Genomic DNA, 18,551 nt, shown 5'->3' with positions numbered 1-18,551 from the left:
ACAGGATCAGATGGCTATAGTACAAAGGCATTAAGCGGAAGGGAAGTCAGAAGAGAGAGCCAGAGTCATACACAGGTATCAAGCAATATATATCAAATAACAATAATAATCCTAGTCTGTGTGAAATCCCCGGTTTCCTCCCGGATCAAAGCACACCGGATTTATCTAAGGGCCTGTTTCCACTGCATGCAGATTGGATGCAGAAAAACTGACTCCAATGAAAGCCTATGGGCCTGTTTCCACTAAACGCAGTTTTTCTGATGCAGATTTTCCCATAGGCATTCATTGGAGTCAGTTTTTCTGCATCCATTCTGCTTCCAATCTGCGTGCAGTGGAAACAGGCCCTAAGGGTCTGAGTGCTAACACATAGCACTTGCAACAGCAGACACTTTGCAAGTGAAACCTCGCTGCTTAAGAAGCAGAGGAGACCCTTCGGCCATGCCTCCGCTCATCAGCCAATCGGAGACGCCAAAAGTCTCCGCTGACGTCAGCCGACCGGCCGGTCAGCTGACGCGCCTCCTTCCCGCATAAAGATCTCGTCTGTGCGCGCGCGACAAAGCTACTCTGTGAGCAACTGACAGTCCGCTCCTCGGCGTGCTAGACGCCGGAGGGACGGTAGACATGCCTGGCAGTGAAACCGAAGCAGCTGCGGAGGCATCCAGACTGCCCCCAGCTGCTTTTCCAGGGATTGTTACAATAGGTGAATGTGTTGGAAATTGTCAGGGAAAGGTTGAATGTTTAAGAGCAAACACTATATTAAGGCTACTGGATGATGAACAGTTCAGGTTAGTACTAGACATGATGAGGGAGAATTAAGTGTTAGGGATAGGTCTGGAGTAGAGGTTAGGAGAAGACATACTAGGGTTAGAGTCAGGTAACTTATTCAGAGGAGACAGTTTAACGATTTCGGGATTGTTTTAAGTGCTAATATCTCAAGCCAAAGTCATGTAGCACCAAAATACTGTATCTAAATACCAGTGTATCAGCATAAGCAGTCAATACAGTAGTCCAGCTCCAAGGTGAGCTTCATTATGATCAAACTGAACAGTCCTCTGGTGAATGACAATATGGAACAAAAACATTCCACAATCAGTTCAAGATCTGGGATTGCATATGAGGGAGTTTACCTTCTTCTCATTACAGTCACCTGCACAAAATGAAGACACCTGCACAACCAGGTTCAGGATAGATTTCCTAATGTATTGAATTGCAGTAGCTCATATCAACACTGTGGCACAAATTTCAACATTTTCAGTTCTACTGCTTTTTTTCAAGGGCCCTGTTTGTTATGGCACCATGGGAAGTTGCTTCTGAAGAGTGTCCCTTCATAATGGCCCTATGGAAAGTGGCTTCTGGAGAGTATCCCTTCATTGTGGACCCATGGAAAGTGGCTTCTGTAGATTATCCCTTCATAATGGTCCCATGGGAAGTGGCTTCTGGAGAGTGTCCCTTCATTGTGGACCCATGCCATGGGAAGTGGTTTCTGAAGAGTGTCACTTCATTATGGAACCATGGGAAGTGCCATCTGGAGATTGTCCCTTCATTATGGCCCCATTGGAAGTGGCTTCTAGAGAGTGTTCCTTCATTGTGGATCCATGTTAAATGGCTTTTTAAGAGTGTCCCTTCATTATGGACACATGGGAAGTGGTGTTTGGAGAGTGTCCCTTCATAAATGTCTCATTGGAAGAGCACCCCTTAATTGTTGTTCCATAGGAAGTGGTTCCTGGAGAATGCTTTGTATACAATGAACAGAGGCGCCAAAAGTATAAGATTAGATTAAATGAGCTTAAAAACCAACTTAAATGGCAAAATTGAAGGAGGAAGTGGTGGTCTTACCTCCCTCAAGCAGACACGACAACGACTGCGATTCAGACAGTCAAACACATTTATTAGGAACTCCAAAAAGAAATGCAACGCGTTTCGCAGGTTCAACCCCGCTTCATCAGGCAATATAGGGAGGAGTATCAAACAATCTGCACAAGGATTCAAATTAAGCGCACAATCCTTGTGCAGATTGTTTGATACTCCTCCCTATATTGCCTGATGAAGCGGGGTTGAACCTGCGAAACGCGTTGCATTTCTTTTTGGAGTTCCTAATAAATGTGTTTGACTGCCTGAATCGCAGTCGTTGTCGTGTCTGCTTGAGGGAGGTAAGACCACCACTTCCTCCTTAAATTTTGCCCTTTAAGTTGGTTTTTAAGCTCATTTAATCTAATCTTATACTTTTGGCGCCTCTGTTCATTGTATACAATTTTGAGTCCACCCTTGGTGGAGGGTTGCTACCCTTTCTTCCTGTCTACAGAGAGCGACTTCTTAATCCTGAGTGGGGTCAGGACAATCTCCCCACCTGCCTTTACAGTGGTTGCCTGCTGGTGACCCTGACTTGTGAGTATCTAGCAATACAAACTTATTGCCACCTTGTCCAGTACGAATTACACTATTGGGGCTCTTGGTGTTCCCTGTTTTTATTCCTGGAGAATGCTTTATTCATTATAGCCTTAAAAGAAGCAACATTTGAGAGAAACACCTTCATTATGGTCTAATGAGAGGTGGCTTCTTTGAATGGCACCAACATTATGGCCCCATGGGAGCATTTTAAACAAAGCATTAAACGTTAAGGAAAAATTATAAGTTCCTTCAAATGTAGGCAGTCAATGTCAGATACCCTAGGTTCACATTAGAATGATAATATAAAAAAGCTACAGTATTATAGGGCTGAAAATCCATAAGCCAGTAGCATGAAGTAAAAAACCTCACTATTATGGAACTTTATTAGGGAGTAGGGATGATCAATGAAATGCAAATTCTTCTGAAATTATGCAAATGTTATGCAAATATATGCAGCTTGAAAAAGGACCAATCAATTTAAACCTGGGTTTAAATCGATCGGTCCATTTTCAAACTGAAACACTGGCATACAAATTTGCATAAATTTGCATCAACTCAGATGAATTTGCATATATTTGATCATCCCTATTAGGAAGGTTCAGCAAGACAGCTCATCGGATTTGGGGCACAACCAGACCCTTAACCGTGGCCTCACAGGGCTATGATTAGAGTGCTGGTTGTGACCCAATACTGTAAATGTTAACTATTTTGCTGGATCTCTCCAATAAAGGCCTTTCATTGTGAACTGTAAACTTTTTGTCTTGCTCAGTAGTCAATCAACTGCAGGCAGACATGGCACTCAAGTTTTCCATAGTTTTGCCTAAATCAAGCAGTATAAAGCTAGTTGTGTCAGCTGTCAGATCAACAATCCCTCAGATGTAAGACCCAAAATATGTTGGTTCAACCTGTAAAATGAAGAGATGCAGGTGTCAGGAACCTGCAGTGAACAGCACTACTGGACAATAAGTAAAGGGTCTAATGAAATCAATGACTTTCTTCAGCCTGACCACACTGAAAACTGTACTGTTTCATTTCTGGACGTACACTCTGGATTAGGAGTATTACATCCCTCTGGTTAAACGATTGTAACAAATTCTGACATATTTATTAGCTATATCATTTTACAGCTCCCAGCACTTCCCTGTAGCAATACTATATCTCCTCTATCCAGTGACAAGATGTTTGATTTACAGTGTAAATACGAAGCCATTAGCTCTAAGGGAATTAATGTGCATTTTTTTCTGTACTTACAGAGTCGGATGGCCTCGACTTTGGTAAAAAGATAAGCGTGCCTAAAGACATCATGTTGGAGGAGCTCTCTCTGCTCAATAACCGAGGGGCAAGGCTTTTTAAGATGCGACAGAGGAGATCTGACAAATACACTTTCGAAAATTTTCCATATGACATGAGGCCACAGACACAGACAAATATAAGCGTAAGTGTGAACTATAGGGTTAACAAATACATCATAAAAAAAGTTAATTATACAATTTAGCATAGTGTACCTCCTAACTTTGTTAGATAAGAAAGAGGGAGGGACAAGACATGCCTCCAAACACACACCTACCCATGCATGCCAAAAAGAATATCCCCTCCCCCCCAAATTCCCCCATCACTCCCAACGCTTCATGCTGTATACCAGAAAGCCCTGCATATTTGCCCCAAGGCCAAGCCTCTCCACCACATCAACCTGCCATAGCCATGCTCCTGCAGCTTGTACTCCACAGTAAAGGGAGGTAATGCCTAGTGTAAGTGCCAGACTCCCTCCCAAGTGACAGAGGAAGGCTGGACCACTAAGGTAACATGCTGCCCTGCTCCAGAGGGCAATAGACCACTTTCCAGTAGCCCCAGCATTACAACATTGCTTGGATTGGCTGTATTGTATGATTATAAAGAAGAGGAAGGATGAGAATAAAAGCTCTCTTTAGTGTTAGGTAGGCGGACAGGAGGGAGTGGTAGAAGGAAAACAAGTATAGATTGCCTTAACGCTGATTTATTTCACATGAAGGAGCAAAAGATAGACTATAATTCTGCAAAAAGATAAGGTTAATTCCATAAATAGAGCCAAAGCAGGCAGGAGCTGAAGGGACAGGCAGCATCTGTGGCATGCAGGGACCACAACATAAGATATGTTTGCTTTTACCCATCCTAGATAATCAGATAGAAGAATACAAATTACCATGAGCAAGGGAAGATAAAGTAAACTAGCTTGTCACCGGCACCCTGCTTAGTGCAGTTTCCTTGGAAGCCAACACAAATAGTTGTCATAGAAACTCAGAAAAATAAAATGTCTATAGATTGTGTAAAGAATATGAGAAAGACCACTGTAACTACATGAGTCTCCTAGGAAACTAAGAACATCATAAGCTTAGCATGTAGAGCATCAAGGGGAAAACTGCAACCGTCAGGTATTTATCTAGTGGATACAGCCAACTACTTGACCAAAAAAATCAAACATACGGTAAAACAGTTTAAACTACCTTGAATTGAGCAGTAACCTGGTGTATTCTACCTTGAGGGCCCTTTCACACCGGGGCAGTGCAATATTTTTACCGCACCCCTCTGCCGGGCAATTAAAGTCTATGGAGACTTTCATACTTCCACGGTACGGCACGATGCAATGGAAGTGAAGTTTTCACTGCGTTCCCGACGCAGGTCCAAAACTACATTAATGCTGTGGTGATGCCTCGACTTGCAGCAATCTGCATCAGCCCAGAAGTCATGTTAGTCTATGGTGATGTGTGGTTTTTGAAAAAAATTACAGACGCGACAGCACAGCGCGCATATGCAGAAGCGTATTTTAACAATATGCTTCCGCATAACCGAAGCAGGAAGTGACGGCAAGCATGTGTCATGCGCGCATCACTTCCTGCTTGGCTGGTGGCCAGACAGGGAACACCGCGCAATAGCGGTCAGCCTACTGGGCCAATCAAAGTGCACGAATCTCGTCCTTTGAAGCCACTGGACTCGCCGGGGCCACGGGGCGGGTTCAGTGCAGTGTTCGTTAAGTTTAATGAAGCTCTCGTTAAACTATTGAGCACAGTGTAATTTAGCAGCACACGCTATGGTTGCATAGCGTGCGCTGGAGATTATTAGCTTGCGCTGCTGTCATTAAGCTGCGCTGCTGTAGCAGTGCAGCTTAATGAATCAACCCCATAATGAGGTAGTTGAAAAGCATTGTAGAATTCATGTGATTGGAATTTGTCGAGCTCTGACACATACCTGCAAACACATAAAGGGTTGACCAAGGTTGCCACAGTGCACGGCATGCATCTTGCGAGACACGTACCAGCACAGCTGTGATGCGAGATGCATACGTATCCCTATAGCTGTCCCATGCACGGCCATAGGGATTGCCTTTTCAGTATTTTTGCTGTATGCCATCTGATTTTCTTCCACGAATGTGAATTGGACGGCAGCCTACTAATTTCAATAGGCTGCGTTTCTCTGCAGGGAAAACACAGCAATTTGTTTGTATTGGAAATTGTCCCTAAAACAACAGGAAAACAGTAACCACACTGTTCCCTATTCCCAGACGTCTATGTTAACTATCCCTACTGACATAGTAACATAAAAGCAATGGCAGTGGTCAAAGGCTGGCTCAGCCAAATTTAATCCAACATGTGTATGGAACTGAAGGCCATATTATCTATAATGCTCACAGGGTGTTCAAAATGAATCAGCAAATGGCGCCTGCGGCCACTTAGGAGATTGGGCGCCACCATAGACCACAATTTTTAAGTGCGGCATCCAGTGGACCATTCGGGTGCTACCAGTGATATAAAAAGCGTCGGAAATAGCAGTGGTCAGATAGTGGTGGAAAAAGAGGATATTTGTGATGGAGAGACAGTAAGCGGCTGGGGTAAGTTATTGGGTGCCTGGGGTGCAGTTAATATGTAGCCAAATCCCACATTGGTACACTGTTAGCCATAGCTGGGGCCAGGGGAGGTGGGTAGCAGGAAAAAAGGGGCATATGCAGCAAGTGGACTAATCCGCCATAGTGGCTAATAGAAAGTATCGATCTTTGGGTGCCAGGTAAATAGCGGGCACTGATACAGCATCTGATATATATCAGGCACCGCGGGCGCCCAAATTCCTATATTTTGCGGCGCCCAAGATTTTTCATTGTTTGTTTGTTTTTTTGTGGATTGAATGCGATCATCGCACTGTGGCTAAAGGGGATGCGGTGTTATGTAGGTAGTGAGTGTGGGGGGGGGTAGTCTTAGCCATTAGCCAGGTAGTGTGTGTGAGCGGTGTAACCCGATTTATCCTTTAGCACTTGGCCCTGGCTGAGAGGAATCCACCAGACACTGACTCAGAGGCGATTTATTTGTGACCTAACAGTGGTCACTGGTAACTCTTCTCAACCAGTAACACTTCAACAACAAAATACACTTCCCTTGCACATCATAGGTCAAATAATACAATCTTCTCCTCTTCACAGCCGGTGCACCACTAAAAGCTGCGGAATAAAAAAGTTAAGTTACACAAAAACTTTTAGATAGATTTGAGCTACAAAAGGTCTTCTTGTACAATCATCAATCACTTTACAATACAACACCTTTAAATCACAGTACCATTACTGAGGTATAGGGGCTTGTGCAGGGACAAGTCTACTGAGCAATTCAGTTCCTATACAGTCTCAGTCCCTTGTAGCCAAGTCCGAGCTATATTGCTCAGAAAAACCTTAGGGAACTCGTGACTCTCTTCAATATGGTACTGAACAGTTTTCACAGTTCGTTAGTTGGCAATATGGCATCCAAAAGAATGTTCACTTCACTTAGAAGATCTCTCAGACTCTTACTCTTCACACTGTATTCCTCAACTTACTATACTCTTAAGCACCACTTATTTGGATAGGGGCTTCCCAAAATAATAAACAAAATAAAGAGATAATCAAACAATCAAAAAGGGGTTAGAGAAATGAAAATAAATAAAACAAAAGCACAAAATTGACCAACGCACCCAGCTATACCATCAGTATCTCCTTCAATATAACTCTTTTCCTATGCTATTTGAACTCTATGCTGAATAAGCTCTAATTTTGTTATGTTGCAAAACTTGTAACTCCAACTTTGTTGACTCTTTATCTCTGCCAGATGTCACTCTGCTTTTTACTATAGTTTACTTTAGTAACACAAGATGCAGTGAAACTCCTCCACATCTCTTCTTTAATGTGGACAGGTTAACAGACTCAGCTATCTTTCACTGACAGGTTCTCTTTATCTCCATGGCTTTTGCTCTCTTTCTCTCTCTCAGGCCATGCACTTAGGTAACACATAAATTACACTTTGGTTCACTTCTCATATCAGGTTTTTAGTAAACACTGCAGAACACATAAACTGATAAACTGACGACTTGAAGCAGATTGACAGGAACAATGTCTTTGGATCAGGATTACTGCGATTGGCTAACTGTGTCAGTTCTGAGGGGGCTTGATGGAGGCTGATCACTTTTCTGATGACAGAAAGGCACTCACACTTAATATACTTGGTTGCAGTCTCTATTCCTTTGGCTGGGCAGCACTATCTTGCATCAATGTCACTGTCTCTTTAAGGCTTTATCAAACAGGCAGTTTTTAGACACACCACTTTCATCAGAATATGCCCCTTCAGCAACTTGGGTCAACTGTCTCTATACTTAGCAAACCTCCACTGAGCGCTGGCCCTTTTCTGAACACATACACTGTGGCATGTAGTTGGCGCAAAACCTATACTCATCTGGCCTGTCAGAGTCTCTCTCCTTCTGCGCTAGCTCGGATCTTGCCTGCAAACACTGCACTTGGCCTCCGGTAACTATCTGGCTCTGTTACCACTGCCCTCCTCTCTCTGCTGGTGGTTTCTGGGTCGCCGCCAGGTCCCCTCCTTGCCTTACGGGGTGACTGCTGTGGACGTTCTCTCCCCAGCCTCCTTTCCCACTCACTGCCGCCTCCTGACTCCCCTAGAGCGCTCTGAGGGAAACTGGTTAAAACCGGTTCCCTCTGGCCGTGTCTCGCATGCTCTGCCCCTCTGCACCTGCGCTGTGTTCTCTGAATGGCTGGGCGGAGTTTCCAGAAGATTCCACTGCTTTGTATACATGGTCGCCTTAGCAACCGGTCTATGCAACCATCTGAGCGCCTAGGCTTCTCTCTCCATGCGCAGTTTTAGTTCCACCATGCTAATTTCTAAGGCGAATTTTAGCCTAAGGGCCCTTTTACACTTAATCAGTTGCTCTCAGTTAAAACGGAAAGAAAACTGATTTTCAAAGTAAGTCCCATGTTTTCCTATGGCACCTTTCACACTTAACACGTTTTAAATGAAATCTTTGTCACAATGCACTGCTATGGAAAAAAACGCAAACTAACGCACACCAACGCATACTAACGCACATCAACTGATTAAGTGTAAAAGGGCCCTTATGCTGGGAATACACCATACAATTTTCTGTTAGATTCTTCTGTTAGATTTTCTGTTAGAATGCATAATTAGATTATTTTCTGTAGAGACTGGTCATTATCTCTGGTGCATTGGCTTCTGGTCATCTCTTGCTGAGTAGAACAATGCCTAATTGCGCAGCAGATAGATGGTAACATTTTGAATTTTATCTATCTGGCAGGTAAATCTAACAGAAATTGTATGGTGTATTCCCAGCATTAGATGTTAAGTTTACTCCACACACACAAATACATTACACAGTATATTATCCTCTTTTAAAGGGTTACAGCGGGGGGGGGGGGGGGGGGGGTTAGTATTAGGCATTAGCCAGGTAGTGTGTGCGGGGGAGGGGGTAGGTTAGCCATCAGGGGAAGGTTCTGTGTGAGAGTAGGGATAGGTTTGGCAGTAGTATAATATCGGTATATAATATCAATATTTTACGCTTCTATAGAAAAATATTGATATTTCATACCAATATTATACTATCTGCATTCCTGCGCGCCTAATCTGCATTTCCAGGCGCCCTTAATGTACGTATGCGGGGAGGTGAGATTAGTAGTTGTTGTAGCCTAGGTAGGTACAGGATAGTGTTAGGAGTAGTTAGGGGAAGGGTTAGTGTGAGAGGAAGGTTAGGTAAATCAGAATATTGGAAAAAATAACCAATATTGTATTATCAGTATTATCCAGTGTCCATTAGTAGAATATCAGTATATTGTCAATATTCTACTAGCGCCTTCACCTGGTGACCAAATGTCCACACGTTTAACATACTAACAATGCAGCAACCCATATACATATTAGATCAAATCTCCCTGTCCTGATCTGTGCACTTTATTATCCATCAACATTGCTGCTAGGGAGAATGACAATCCCATTATTGCAGCAAAAGAGAGGTCAATGTATTACATAAGTTAATATTATTGCACCTTTTAACTTTAGAAAGGAAGTAGTAGTAATCACAGAGTTATGTTTTTTTTAAAAATCCCCCAGGAAATAAACTTGTTTCGGTTACAGGATGAGGATAATCTAGATTACATCACAACGTGGTTTCTGGGATCCACAAACAGCAGTCACAGAATCCTCGTCAGGTGTCATATTGCCTGCTCATGTTTTACCTTTGTACACAATGCAGCAGCTCTCCAGAGATTCTTAGTGCTATAACATACACCATGTATGGTGACAGCTCTGTACTGTACTCTGTGTTCACAGACTTCTATTACATCACAGACTTCCTGTTCTTGTGAGACATATTAGTCATTGTTTCAATAGCACATGAGCTGACATCACTTGCTTTTACAGTTTTATAGATCACGTGAGCTCTGTACAGTACAGAAAACAACCTTTGTACTGTAATGTACTATTTCACTTAAAGCCAAATACAAGAATACAGGAAGCTCACACAATGCCAAACAGTCATGCAAAACAGAATACAAGTCTTCAGCCACATGAAGGCACTTCCAAAGGCCGGGACAAAAAAAAAACCACACTAATTAACATTCAGTTACAGTTTACAATTTTACATTTCTTGTTTGCTAAGTTACAGTAGAGGGTTAATCCTCATACACAGGGCAAAAGCAGATGTTTTGGGCCATTACCAAAACATATAAAAAAATGCACACCTGGTATAGCTCTGTACAAAGCCTTCATGATACCTGCCACTAGTAAAAAAAACAAAATTGCGGCCTCTCTTGGAACAGGAAAAAATGGCGCAGAAGCCCATATGGAAAAAAGGTCACTGCCGTAGGCGCCTATTATAAATGCCACAATTTGCAGCAACAAATAGAAATTTGGGTGCACAGGATCAGCATGCCGCTGTGCTCGTTATCAAGCACCTCCATGTGCCAAAATTTACAGTCTTTGGTGCCCCAAGTTTCCCAATAATATTGCGGCTGCTGAGGCATGCCGATATGCGAATTGCGGTATAATATAGTGGGAGGTCTTAGGGTTAGGCATCGGTAAAGCGAAGTCTTAGGGTTAGGCATACGTAGAGGGAGATCTTAGGGTTTGGCATCGGTAGAGGGAGGTCTTAGGGTGTTAGGCATCAGTAGAGGGAGGTCTTAGGGTTAGGCATCGGTAAAGGGAGGTCTTAGGGATATCGTTACATAGAGGCAAAGAGGCGTGCACCTTCCGTCTTGGGTTTATTTCCGTATAAATGACATCTCCGTAGTACAGTGCTAAACCATTAACATAGCATACTGCGTATAAATTTCTCCCGTGCATACAAGATCTTACGTGTCCTTATACATATGGGTCATCATGGTGGAGGTGGGTGGTGGGCAAAGGGTGGCAAAGCGACGGCCGTTTCGCGTCTCCTGATGCTTGGTCACGCTGCAGACCACTGAGTGGTCTGCCGCGTGACCAAGCGTCAGGAGACGCGAACGGCCGTCGCTTTGCCACCCTTTGCCCACCACCCACCTCCACCATGATGACCAATATGTATAAGGACACGTAAGATCTTGTATGCACGGGAGAAATTTATACGCAGTATGCTATGTTAATGGTTTAGCACTGTAATACGGAATTGTCATTTATACGGAAATAAACCCAAGACGGAAGGTGCACGCCTCTTTGCCTCTATGTAACGATGTGATTGGACCTTTCCTTCAGACATGTATGCGGAGCACACGTCTTGTGACAGGCAAATGAACTGCATATAGTGGTCCTCATGGGAAGTTGCCTGTGTTATTCATGCTGAGATCTATCATCTTGTGAGTGGGAAGTGCCACACAACTGCTTTCTGTTTCTCGAGTGATTCCATACAGAGGTCTTAGGGATAGGCATCAGTAGAGGGTGGTCTTAAGGTTAGGCATCAGTAGAGGGAGGTCTTAGGTTTAGGCATCGGTAGAGGGAGGTCTTAGGCTGTTAGGCATAGGTAGAGGGAGGTCTTAGGGTTAGGCATCGGTAGAGGGAGGTCTTAGGGTTAGGCATCAGTAAAGGGAGGTCTTAGGGTTAGGCATCAGTAGAGGGAGGTCTTAGGGTGTTAGGCATCGGTAGAATGAGGTCTTAGGGTTAGGCTTCAATAGAGGGAGGTCTTAGGGTTAGGCATCGGTAGGCATTGGTAGAGGGAGGTCTTAGGGTGTTAGGCATCGGTAGAGGGAGGTCTTAGGGTTAGGCATCGGTATAGGGAGGTCTTAGGGTTAGGCATGGGTAAAGGGAGGTCTTAGGGTTAGGCATCGGTAGAGGGAGGACTTACGTTTAGGCATCGGTAGAGGGAGGTCTTACGGTTAGGGAGGTCTTGCGGTTAGGCATCAGTAGAGGGAGGTCTTACGGTTAGGCATCGGTAGAGGAAAGTCTTAGGGTTATGCATCGGTAGAGGGAGGTCTTAGGGATGGTAGAGAGAGGGTTCTGTTTGAGAGTAAGGTTAGGTTAAGACAATAAAATATTGGTAAATATTACCAATATTTTACGTTTGGAATTAAGTAGTAGAATAACATAAATTTTACCAATATTCTACTAGCGGCAATCCCCAGAGCCTTGATTTCCAGGTGTCTTTTTTACTTGTACGCACCTCTCTACCCCTATGGTGCTGCTCTAAAGGTGGCCATGCACATTTAGATTGCCAAGCAATGTGGCAAACAGATCAATCCCTTTCTGAATTGAATCTGATCAGAGAGAGGTTGAATTCCCCCATACACTGCAATCTATCAAACTGCAGCGTTGCACTGTTCAATGCAGCACAATTCTATGGACCGTTGATCTCCTGCCTCTCCCCAGGGCCAGTTCTAGTAACAATGGGGCCCCTGGGCAAAGTTAACCGTGAGTTAACTCAGTCTGGATATAAACACCTCCAGGACGGAGATCATACACTACTGTATTTCACAATGAGCACCGAATTGCAGATGTGTGTACTAATTTCTAGCTCTCAGGAAAATAGAATCCATCATATCTTAGAAGCATATTGTTCCCTTTTCGGAGTTATTCAATTACAGCCCATGTAATCTCTAACTTCCAAACAATGATTCCTGTGTAAAAACGTCACTCGACTAAGCAGTTACTGCTGACTGCCACGTAAACTGCAGAGCTGCACTTAGCATTGGCAATGAATAGAACAGGCAAAACATGAGCAACTGCCTTTGTCTTCACATTGGTACACGAGATTCTTCATGGGGAGTTAATATTTTCCTTCAGCCTCTGAATCCACAGGTGGGCGAAGACTGAGAAAGTTGAATGTTTTGCTTGAATCCGAGCAGTACTCTGTGTACAATAATAAAACATCTGAGTACATTGCGAAACAGTCACAGAATGACTGAATATAAGAGAGAGGTCATTCCTTCTCATGCAGTGTTCCAAGCACTGACTACATACACTGCACTAGCCTTACTCACACTGAATGGAATATTTCTCTGGAGATCGAACTAAAATTAAAGGGAACCTAAACTGAGAAGGATATGGATTTTTCCTTTTAAAGGGGCACTATTGCGAATTCCCTGGATTTTAGTCTTTTTAACATAGATATGTGTAAGTGGAGCAATGTTATTGCCACTTATTGTGACTGATCAAAAGGATTTTATACATAGCCACTGACCATTTATAGCTAGTGAGTTACGTCGGAAGGTTTACCTTTCTGACGCGACTTAGCATAATCCATTCTGCAGTAGGAGGCATCTGTAGTTGTAGATACTGCAGCTGTTACATCCCCCCCTCTGGTCAGCCCAGCTAAGTTTGGTCCAACTTGTAACTGAACTATCGTGCAGTTACGGAGTTCTGTGTACGCTGCAGCCGCTGTACGGGTCTATAGTTACATGCTGCTCGCGGAGGACCTCTTATTTGCAGCTGGCACAGTGACGGACACCTATTTGTGTCCGTTGCTGTGGTAATCAAGCGATACATGTTTGTGTCTGCTCACTGATGCCGTCGCTGGCTTGCGCAATTAGAAAGCCGATTGCTGGTTACCACAGCATCGGACACCAATAGGTGTCCGTCACTGTGCCAGCTGCAAATAAGAGGTCCTCCGCGAGCAGCATGTAACTATAGACCCGTACGGCGGCTGCAGCGTACACAGAACTCCGTAACTGCACGATAGTTCAGTTACAAGTTGGACCAAACTTAGCTGGGCTGACCAGAAGGGGGGATGTAACAGCTGCAGTATCTACAACTACAGATGCCTCCTACTGCAGAATGGATTATGCTAAGTCGCGTCAGAAAGGTAAACCTTCCGACGTAACTCACTAGCTATAAATGGTCAGTGGCAATGTATAAAATCCTTTTGATCAGTCACAATAAGTGGCAATAACATTGCTCCACTTACACATATCTATGTTAAAGGGACTAAAATCCAGGGAATTCGCAATAGTGCCCCTTTAAGTTAATATTAGTTCACTGGTAGCCCTCCTGATCCTGTATCTCTAATACTTTCAGCAACAGCCCCTGAACAAGCATGCAGATCAGGTGCTCAGACTGAAGTCAGACTGGATTAGCTGCATGCTTGTTTCAGGTGTGTGATTCAACCACTACTGCAGTCAAAGGGATCAGCATGACTGCCAGGCAACCGGTATTGTTTGAAGGGAAACATCCATATATCCCTCAGTTTAGGTTCCCTTTAAGCCTTTATAACCTTATTATTGTACTTTTCCCCAGAGGTTGATTAAATTGAATGTGAGTACTGTTTACTGAAGCTTCACACTTTTTTTGTGGTCAGTGTTTGAAAGTAAATGTTTTGCAGTGTACCCTTCCAGCAGAATGAGGGTCACAATTTCAGGACATGTTTAAAACAATTTCTAATAATATTGGATTCCAGTCTGGCCACATGCAGAGCAATACAAGTACACCGGTGAAAAAAGGGCACCATGATTTCCATGTTAATTGCAGTGCCTTTGCGATCAAGAAATAAAATAGGATCTGAAAACACAATCAAAACACAACCGGCGTATAAGGCCCTCAGAGCTCATTTGGACTGCATACATTGCTGATTGGTATATATTGCCTGCCAATGTACTCCACCACATCACTTCTGGACAAATGTTTGTGTTAAAGCATACCTGAAGTGATATGATGTGACAAACATACAGTAAACACATATAGTACTAGCCCTACTAAAATTATCTAAAGTCCCTTTTTGTTTTCCAGTACAGCAAGAGTTAAAAAAAACTTCAGTTGTTATCTATGTAAATTAGCTTGGCTGAGCTTGTTGAATTCAGTCTGATTTAACGAAAAGTAAACAGAAGTTAAAAAACCTTTTCCTGTCATGGAGCAGAAAGATACAGTTGTAAGGCTTTATTGCAGTAAAGTTAAGAGGGTCATTACTGCTTCTTTTTCAGCTTAAAAGGCAGTGTGGGTTCTAAACAGTAGCTGTGATAGCCTGATGCAGTCTTAAAAATAAAGCTATAAAATGCAAATAAAAATATGAGACTTTTTTATACTACTAATGGTCTAATTATCATCCCTACTACACACACAAATCATTAATTTATACGTTTATTTTCACTTCAGGTTCACTTTAAATATATGGTTCCCACTCACAAGATGTGGAGCAGTGTAAAAAAAAATCCAGCTGGCAGCTGGCGGTCACATATGCACCAAACTGTACATTGATGGAATAGAGCTGAAACAAACAGAATGAGTCAGGATAACAATATCAACCTAAAATGATCAATTTGAAGTATATGAACAATCTTTTTATTGATCAGTACAAATGTTTAAATAATATCTGAAATAATATCTGTGACAAGCAACAACAACAATAACAATAACAATAACAATAATATTTATATAGCGCTTTTCTATTTGCTATTTATTCTGTTCGTGCTAATTTAATCTATTTTTTAGTACTACACCACACTGGACTTCATTTAACAGACCCTATGGGTCATATCCTATTACCTTTTCACTACCTAAGTCAGGGCCGAATCTACCATAAGGCACTCTAGGTGGGTGCCTACAAGCGTCTTATGTGGCAGAGGCGGCTCCCCTCCCTTCCCAAATGCCCCCTCTCTCTGCAGAGCAGGGTGAAATCACTCATCACCCAGCTCCAGTCCGGCAGCTGCAAGCATGTAGTTAGAGGTGGAGGTTCAAGGCTTAATCCGTGCCTCCTGTGAAAGTGAGAGTAGCATGGTGGGTGGTGTGGGTATTGCTAGTGTTGGGCGAACAGTGTTCGCCACTGTTCGGGTTCTGCAGAACATCACCCTGTTCGGGTGATGTTCGAGTTCGGCCGAACACCTGACGGTGCTCGGCCAAACCGTTCGGCCATATGGCCGAACTAAGAGCGCATGGCCGAACGTTCCCCGAACGTTCGGCTAGCGCTGTGATTGGCCGAACGGGTCACGTGGTTCGGACCCGAACGCGCTCTGATTGGCCGAACTGTCACGTGGTTCGGGTAAATAAATACCCGAACCACGTCATATCTCCGCCATTTGTCTGTGGGTTTAGCTTTGGGTAGGCAGGCAGGGTAGTTCGCGCTCCAGCCACGCTAGCCAGGGTCCCCCCCAGTCATTGTGTGTCGCTGCTGGGAATAGTAGTACACCGCTCGCTCAGCATTCTGTTTACTGCCACTCTGTGTACCTCGCTCAGCCACACTATATAGCATTCTGTTTACTGCCACTCTGTGTCTGCTGGGAATAGTAGTACACCGCTTGCACAGCCACACTATATAGCATTCTGTTTACTGCCACTCTGTGTACCTCGCTCAGCCACACTATATAGCATTCTGTTCACTGTTCTGTGTCTGCTTGGAATAGTGGTACACCGCTCGTTCAGCCACACTATATAGCATTCTGTGTACTGTTCTGTGTCTGCTGGGAACAGTAGTACACCGCTCGTTCAGCCACACTATATAGCATTCTGTGTACTGTTCTGTGTCTGCTGGGAACAGTAGTACACCGCTCGCTCAGCCACACTATATAGCATTCTGTTCACTGTTCTGTGTCTGCTGGGAATAGTGGTACACCGCTCGCTCAGCCACACTATATAGCATTCTGTTCACTGTTCTGTGTCTGCTGGGAATAGTGGTACACCGCTCGCTCAGCCACACTATATAGCATTCTGTTTACTGTTCTGTGTCTGCTGGGAATAGTGGTACACCGCTCGCTCATCCACACTATATAGCATTCTGTTCACTGTTCTGTGTCTGCTGGGAATAGTGGTACACCGCTCGCTCAGCCACACTATATAGCATTCTGTTCACTGTTCTGTGTCTGCTGGGAATAGTGGTACACCGCTCGCTCAGCCACACTATATAGCATTCTGTTTACTGCCACTCTGTGTACCTCGCTCAGCCACACTATATAGCATTCTGTTTACTGCCACTCTGTGTCTGCTGGGAATAGTGGTACACCGCTCGCTCAGCCACACTATATAGCATTCTGTTCACTGTTCTGTGTCTGCTTGGAATAGTGGTACACCGCTCGCTCAGCCACACTATATAGCATTCTGTTTACTGTTCTGTGTCTGCTGGGAATAGTGGTACACCGCTCGCTCAGCCACACTATATAGCATTCTGTTCACTGTTCTGTGTCTGCTGGGAATAGTGGTACACCGCTCGCTCAGCCACACTATATAGCATTCTGTTTACTGTTCTGTGTCTGCTGGGAACAGTAGTACACCGCTCGCTCAGCCAGAGTATATAGCATTGTGTTTACTGCCACTCTGTGTACACCGCTCAGCCAGACTATATACCATTGTTTACTGACACTCTGTGTACACCACTCAGCCACACTATATACCATTGTTTACTGACACTCTGTGTACACCGCTCAGCCAGACTATATACCATTGTTTACTGCCACTCTGATTCTGCTGGGAACAGTAGTACACCGCTCGCTCAGCCAGACTATATACCATTGTTTACTGACACTCTATGTACACCGCTCAGCCAGACTATATACCATTGTTTACTGCCACTCTGATTCTGCTGGGAACAGTAGTACACCGCTCGCTCAGCCAGACTATATACCATTGTTTACTGACACTCTATGTACACCGCTCAGCCAGACTATATACCATTGTTTACTGCCACTCTGATTCTGCTGGGAACAGTAGTACACCGCTCGCTCAGCCAGACTATATAGCATTGTGTTTACTGCCACTCTGTGTACACCGCTCAGCCACACTATATAGCATTGCGTACTCTGCCAGTCAGTGTGTATATTGCTGGGATCAGTAATACTCCACTCACCGTCAACCACTATATGAGCTCAACATGAGTTCCCCAGAGACCTCCGCTGTGAGCAGCACTCCCAACAACAGCAACAGCCAACGCCCCACGCAAGCTATAACATCCACCCCAGCAGCCAGTGGTCAGCAGCAGCCCTCCCCGGAGGAGAACGTTGTGTCCATCAGTCCGTCGCCAGAGCGATTAATGAGGGCTGCCATTGAGGAGATGATGGGGCCTGATGTGGAGGAGGAGGTCTGGCTCAGGCCAGCATCCCAAGTTAATGTTGAGGACGATGAGGGGTCTGTGTCTGGGGATGTTGGGGTGGCAGAGGTGGTGGGTGGGTCAGACTCAGGAGAAGAGTTGTATGATGAGGATGATGATCGGGACCATCTGTATGTGCCTCAGAGTCCGACCCCGGAAAACATGTTGTATCGTGTGTTTAGGTACTAAAATCTGCGTTCCCTCCCAGTAGTGTTGGGCGAACAGTGTTTGCCACTGTTCGGGTTCTGCAGAACATCACCCTGTTCGGGGTGACTATATAGCAGACTATATAGCATTGTGTTTAATGCCACTCTGTGTACACGGCTCAGCCACACTATATAGCATTGTGTTTACTTCCACTCTGTGTCTGCTGGGAACAGTAGTACACCGCTCACCCGCCA

The 18,551-nt window shown here is 44.2% G+C and overlaps 1 protein-coding gene across 3 annotated transcripts in view; it reads left to right on the top strand.

Moving 5' to 3' along the window:
* Positions 1-18,551, top strand: part of MYOZ2 (myozenin 2) — a 115,793-nt gene that overhangs the window by 67,559 nt on the left and 29,683 nt on the right. For all 3 annotated transcript variants that reach the window (XM_068280535.1, XM_068280554.1, XM_068280544.1), the window contains exon 3: positions 3,642-3,823. In XM_068280535.1, coding sequence (XP_068136636.1) covers positions 3,642-3,823 — 182 coding nt within the window. The remainder of the gene's footprint in view (positions 1-3,641; positions 3,824-18,551) is intronic.

This window comes from Hyperolius riggenbachi, chromosome 1 (assembly GCF_040937935.1).
Source record: "Hyperolius riggenbachi isolate aHypRig1 chromosome 1, aHypRig1.pri, whole genome shotgun sequence".
NCBI lineage: Eukaryota > Metazoa > Chordata > Amphibia > Anura > Hyperoliidae > Hyperolius > Hyperolius riggenbachi.
Note: the sequence above shows the minus strand (reverse complement) of the source record. Positions and strands in the feature narration are given on the sequence as shown.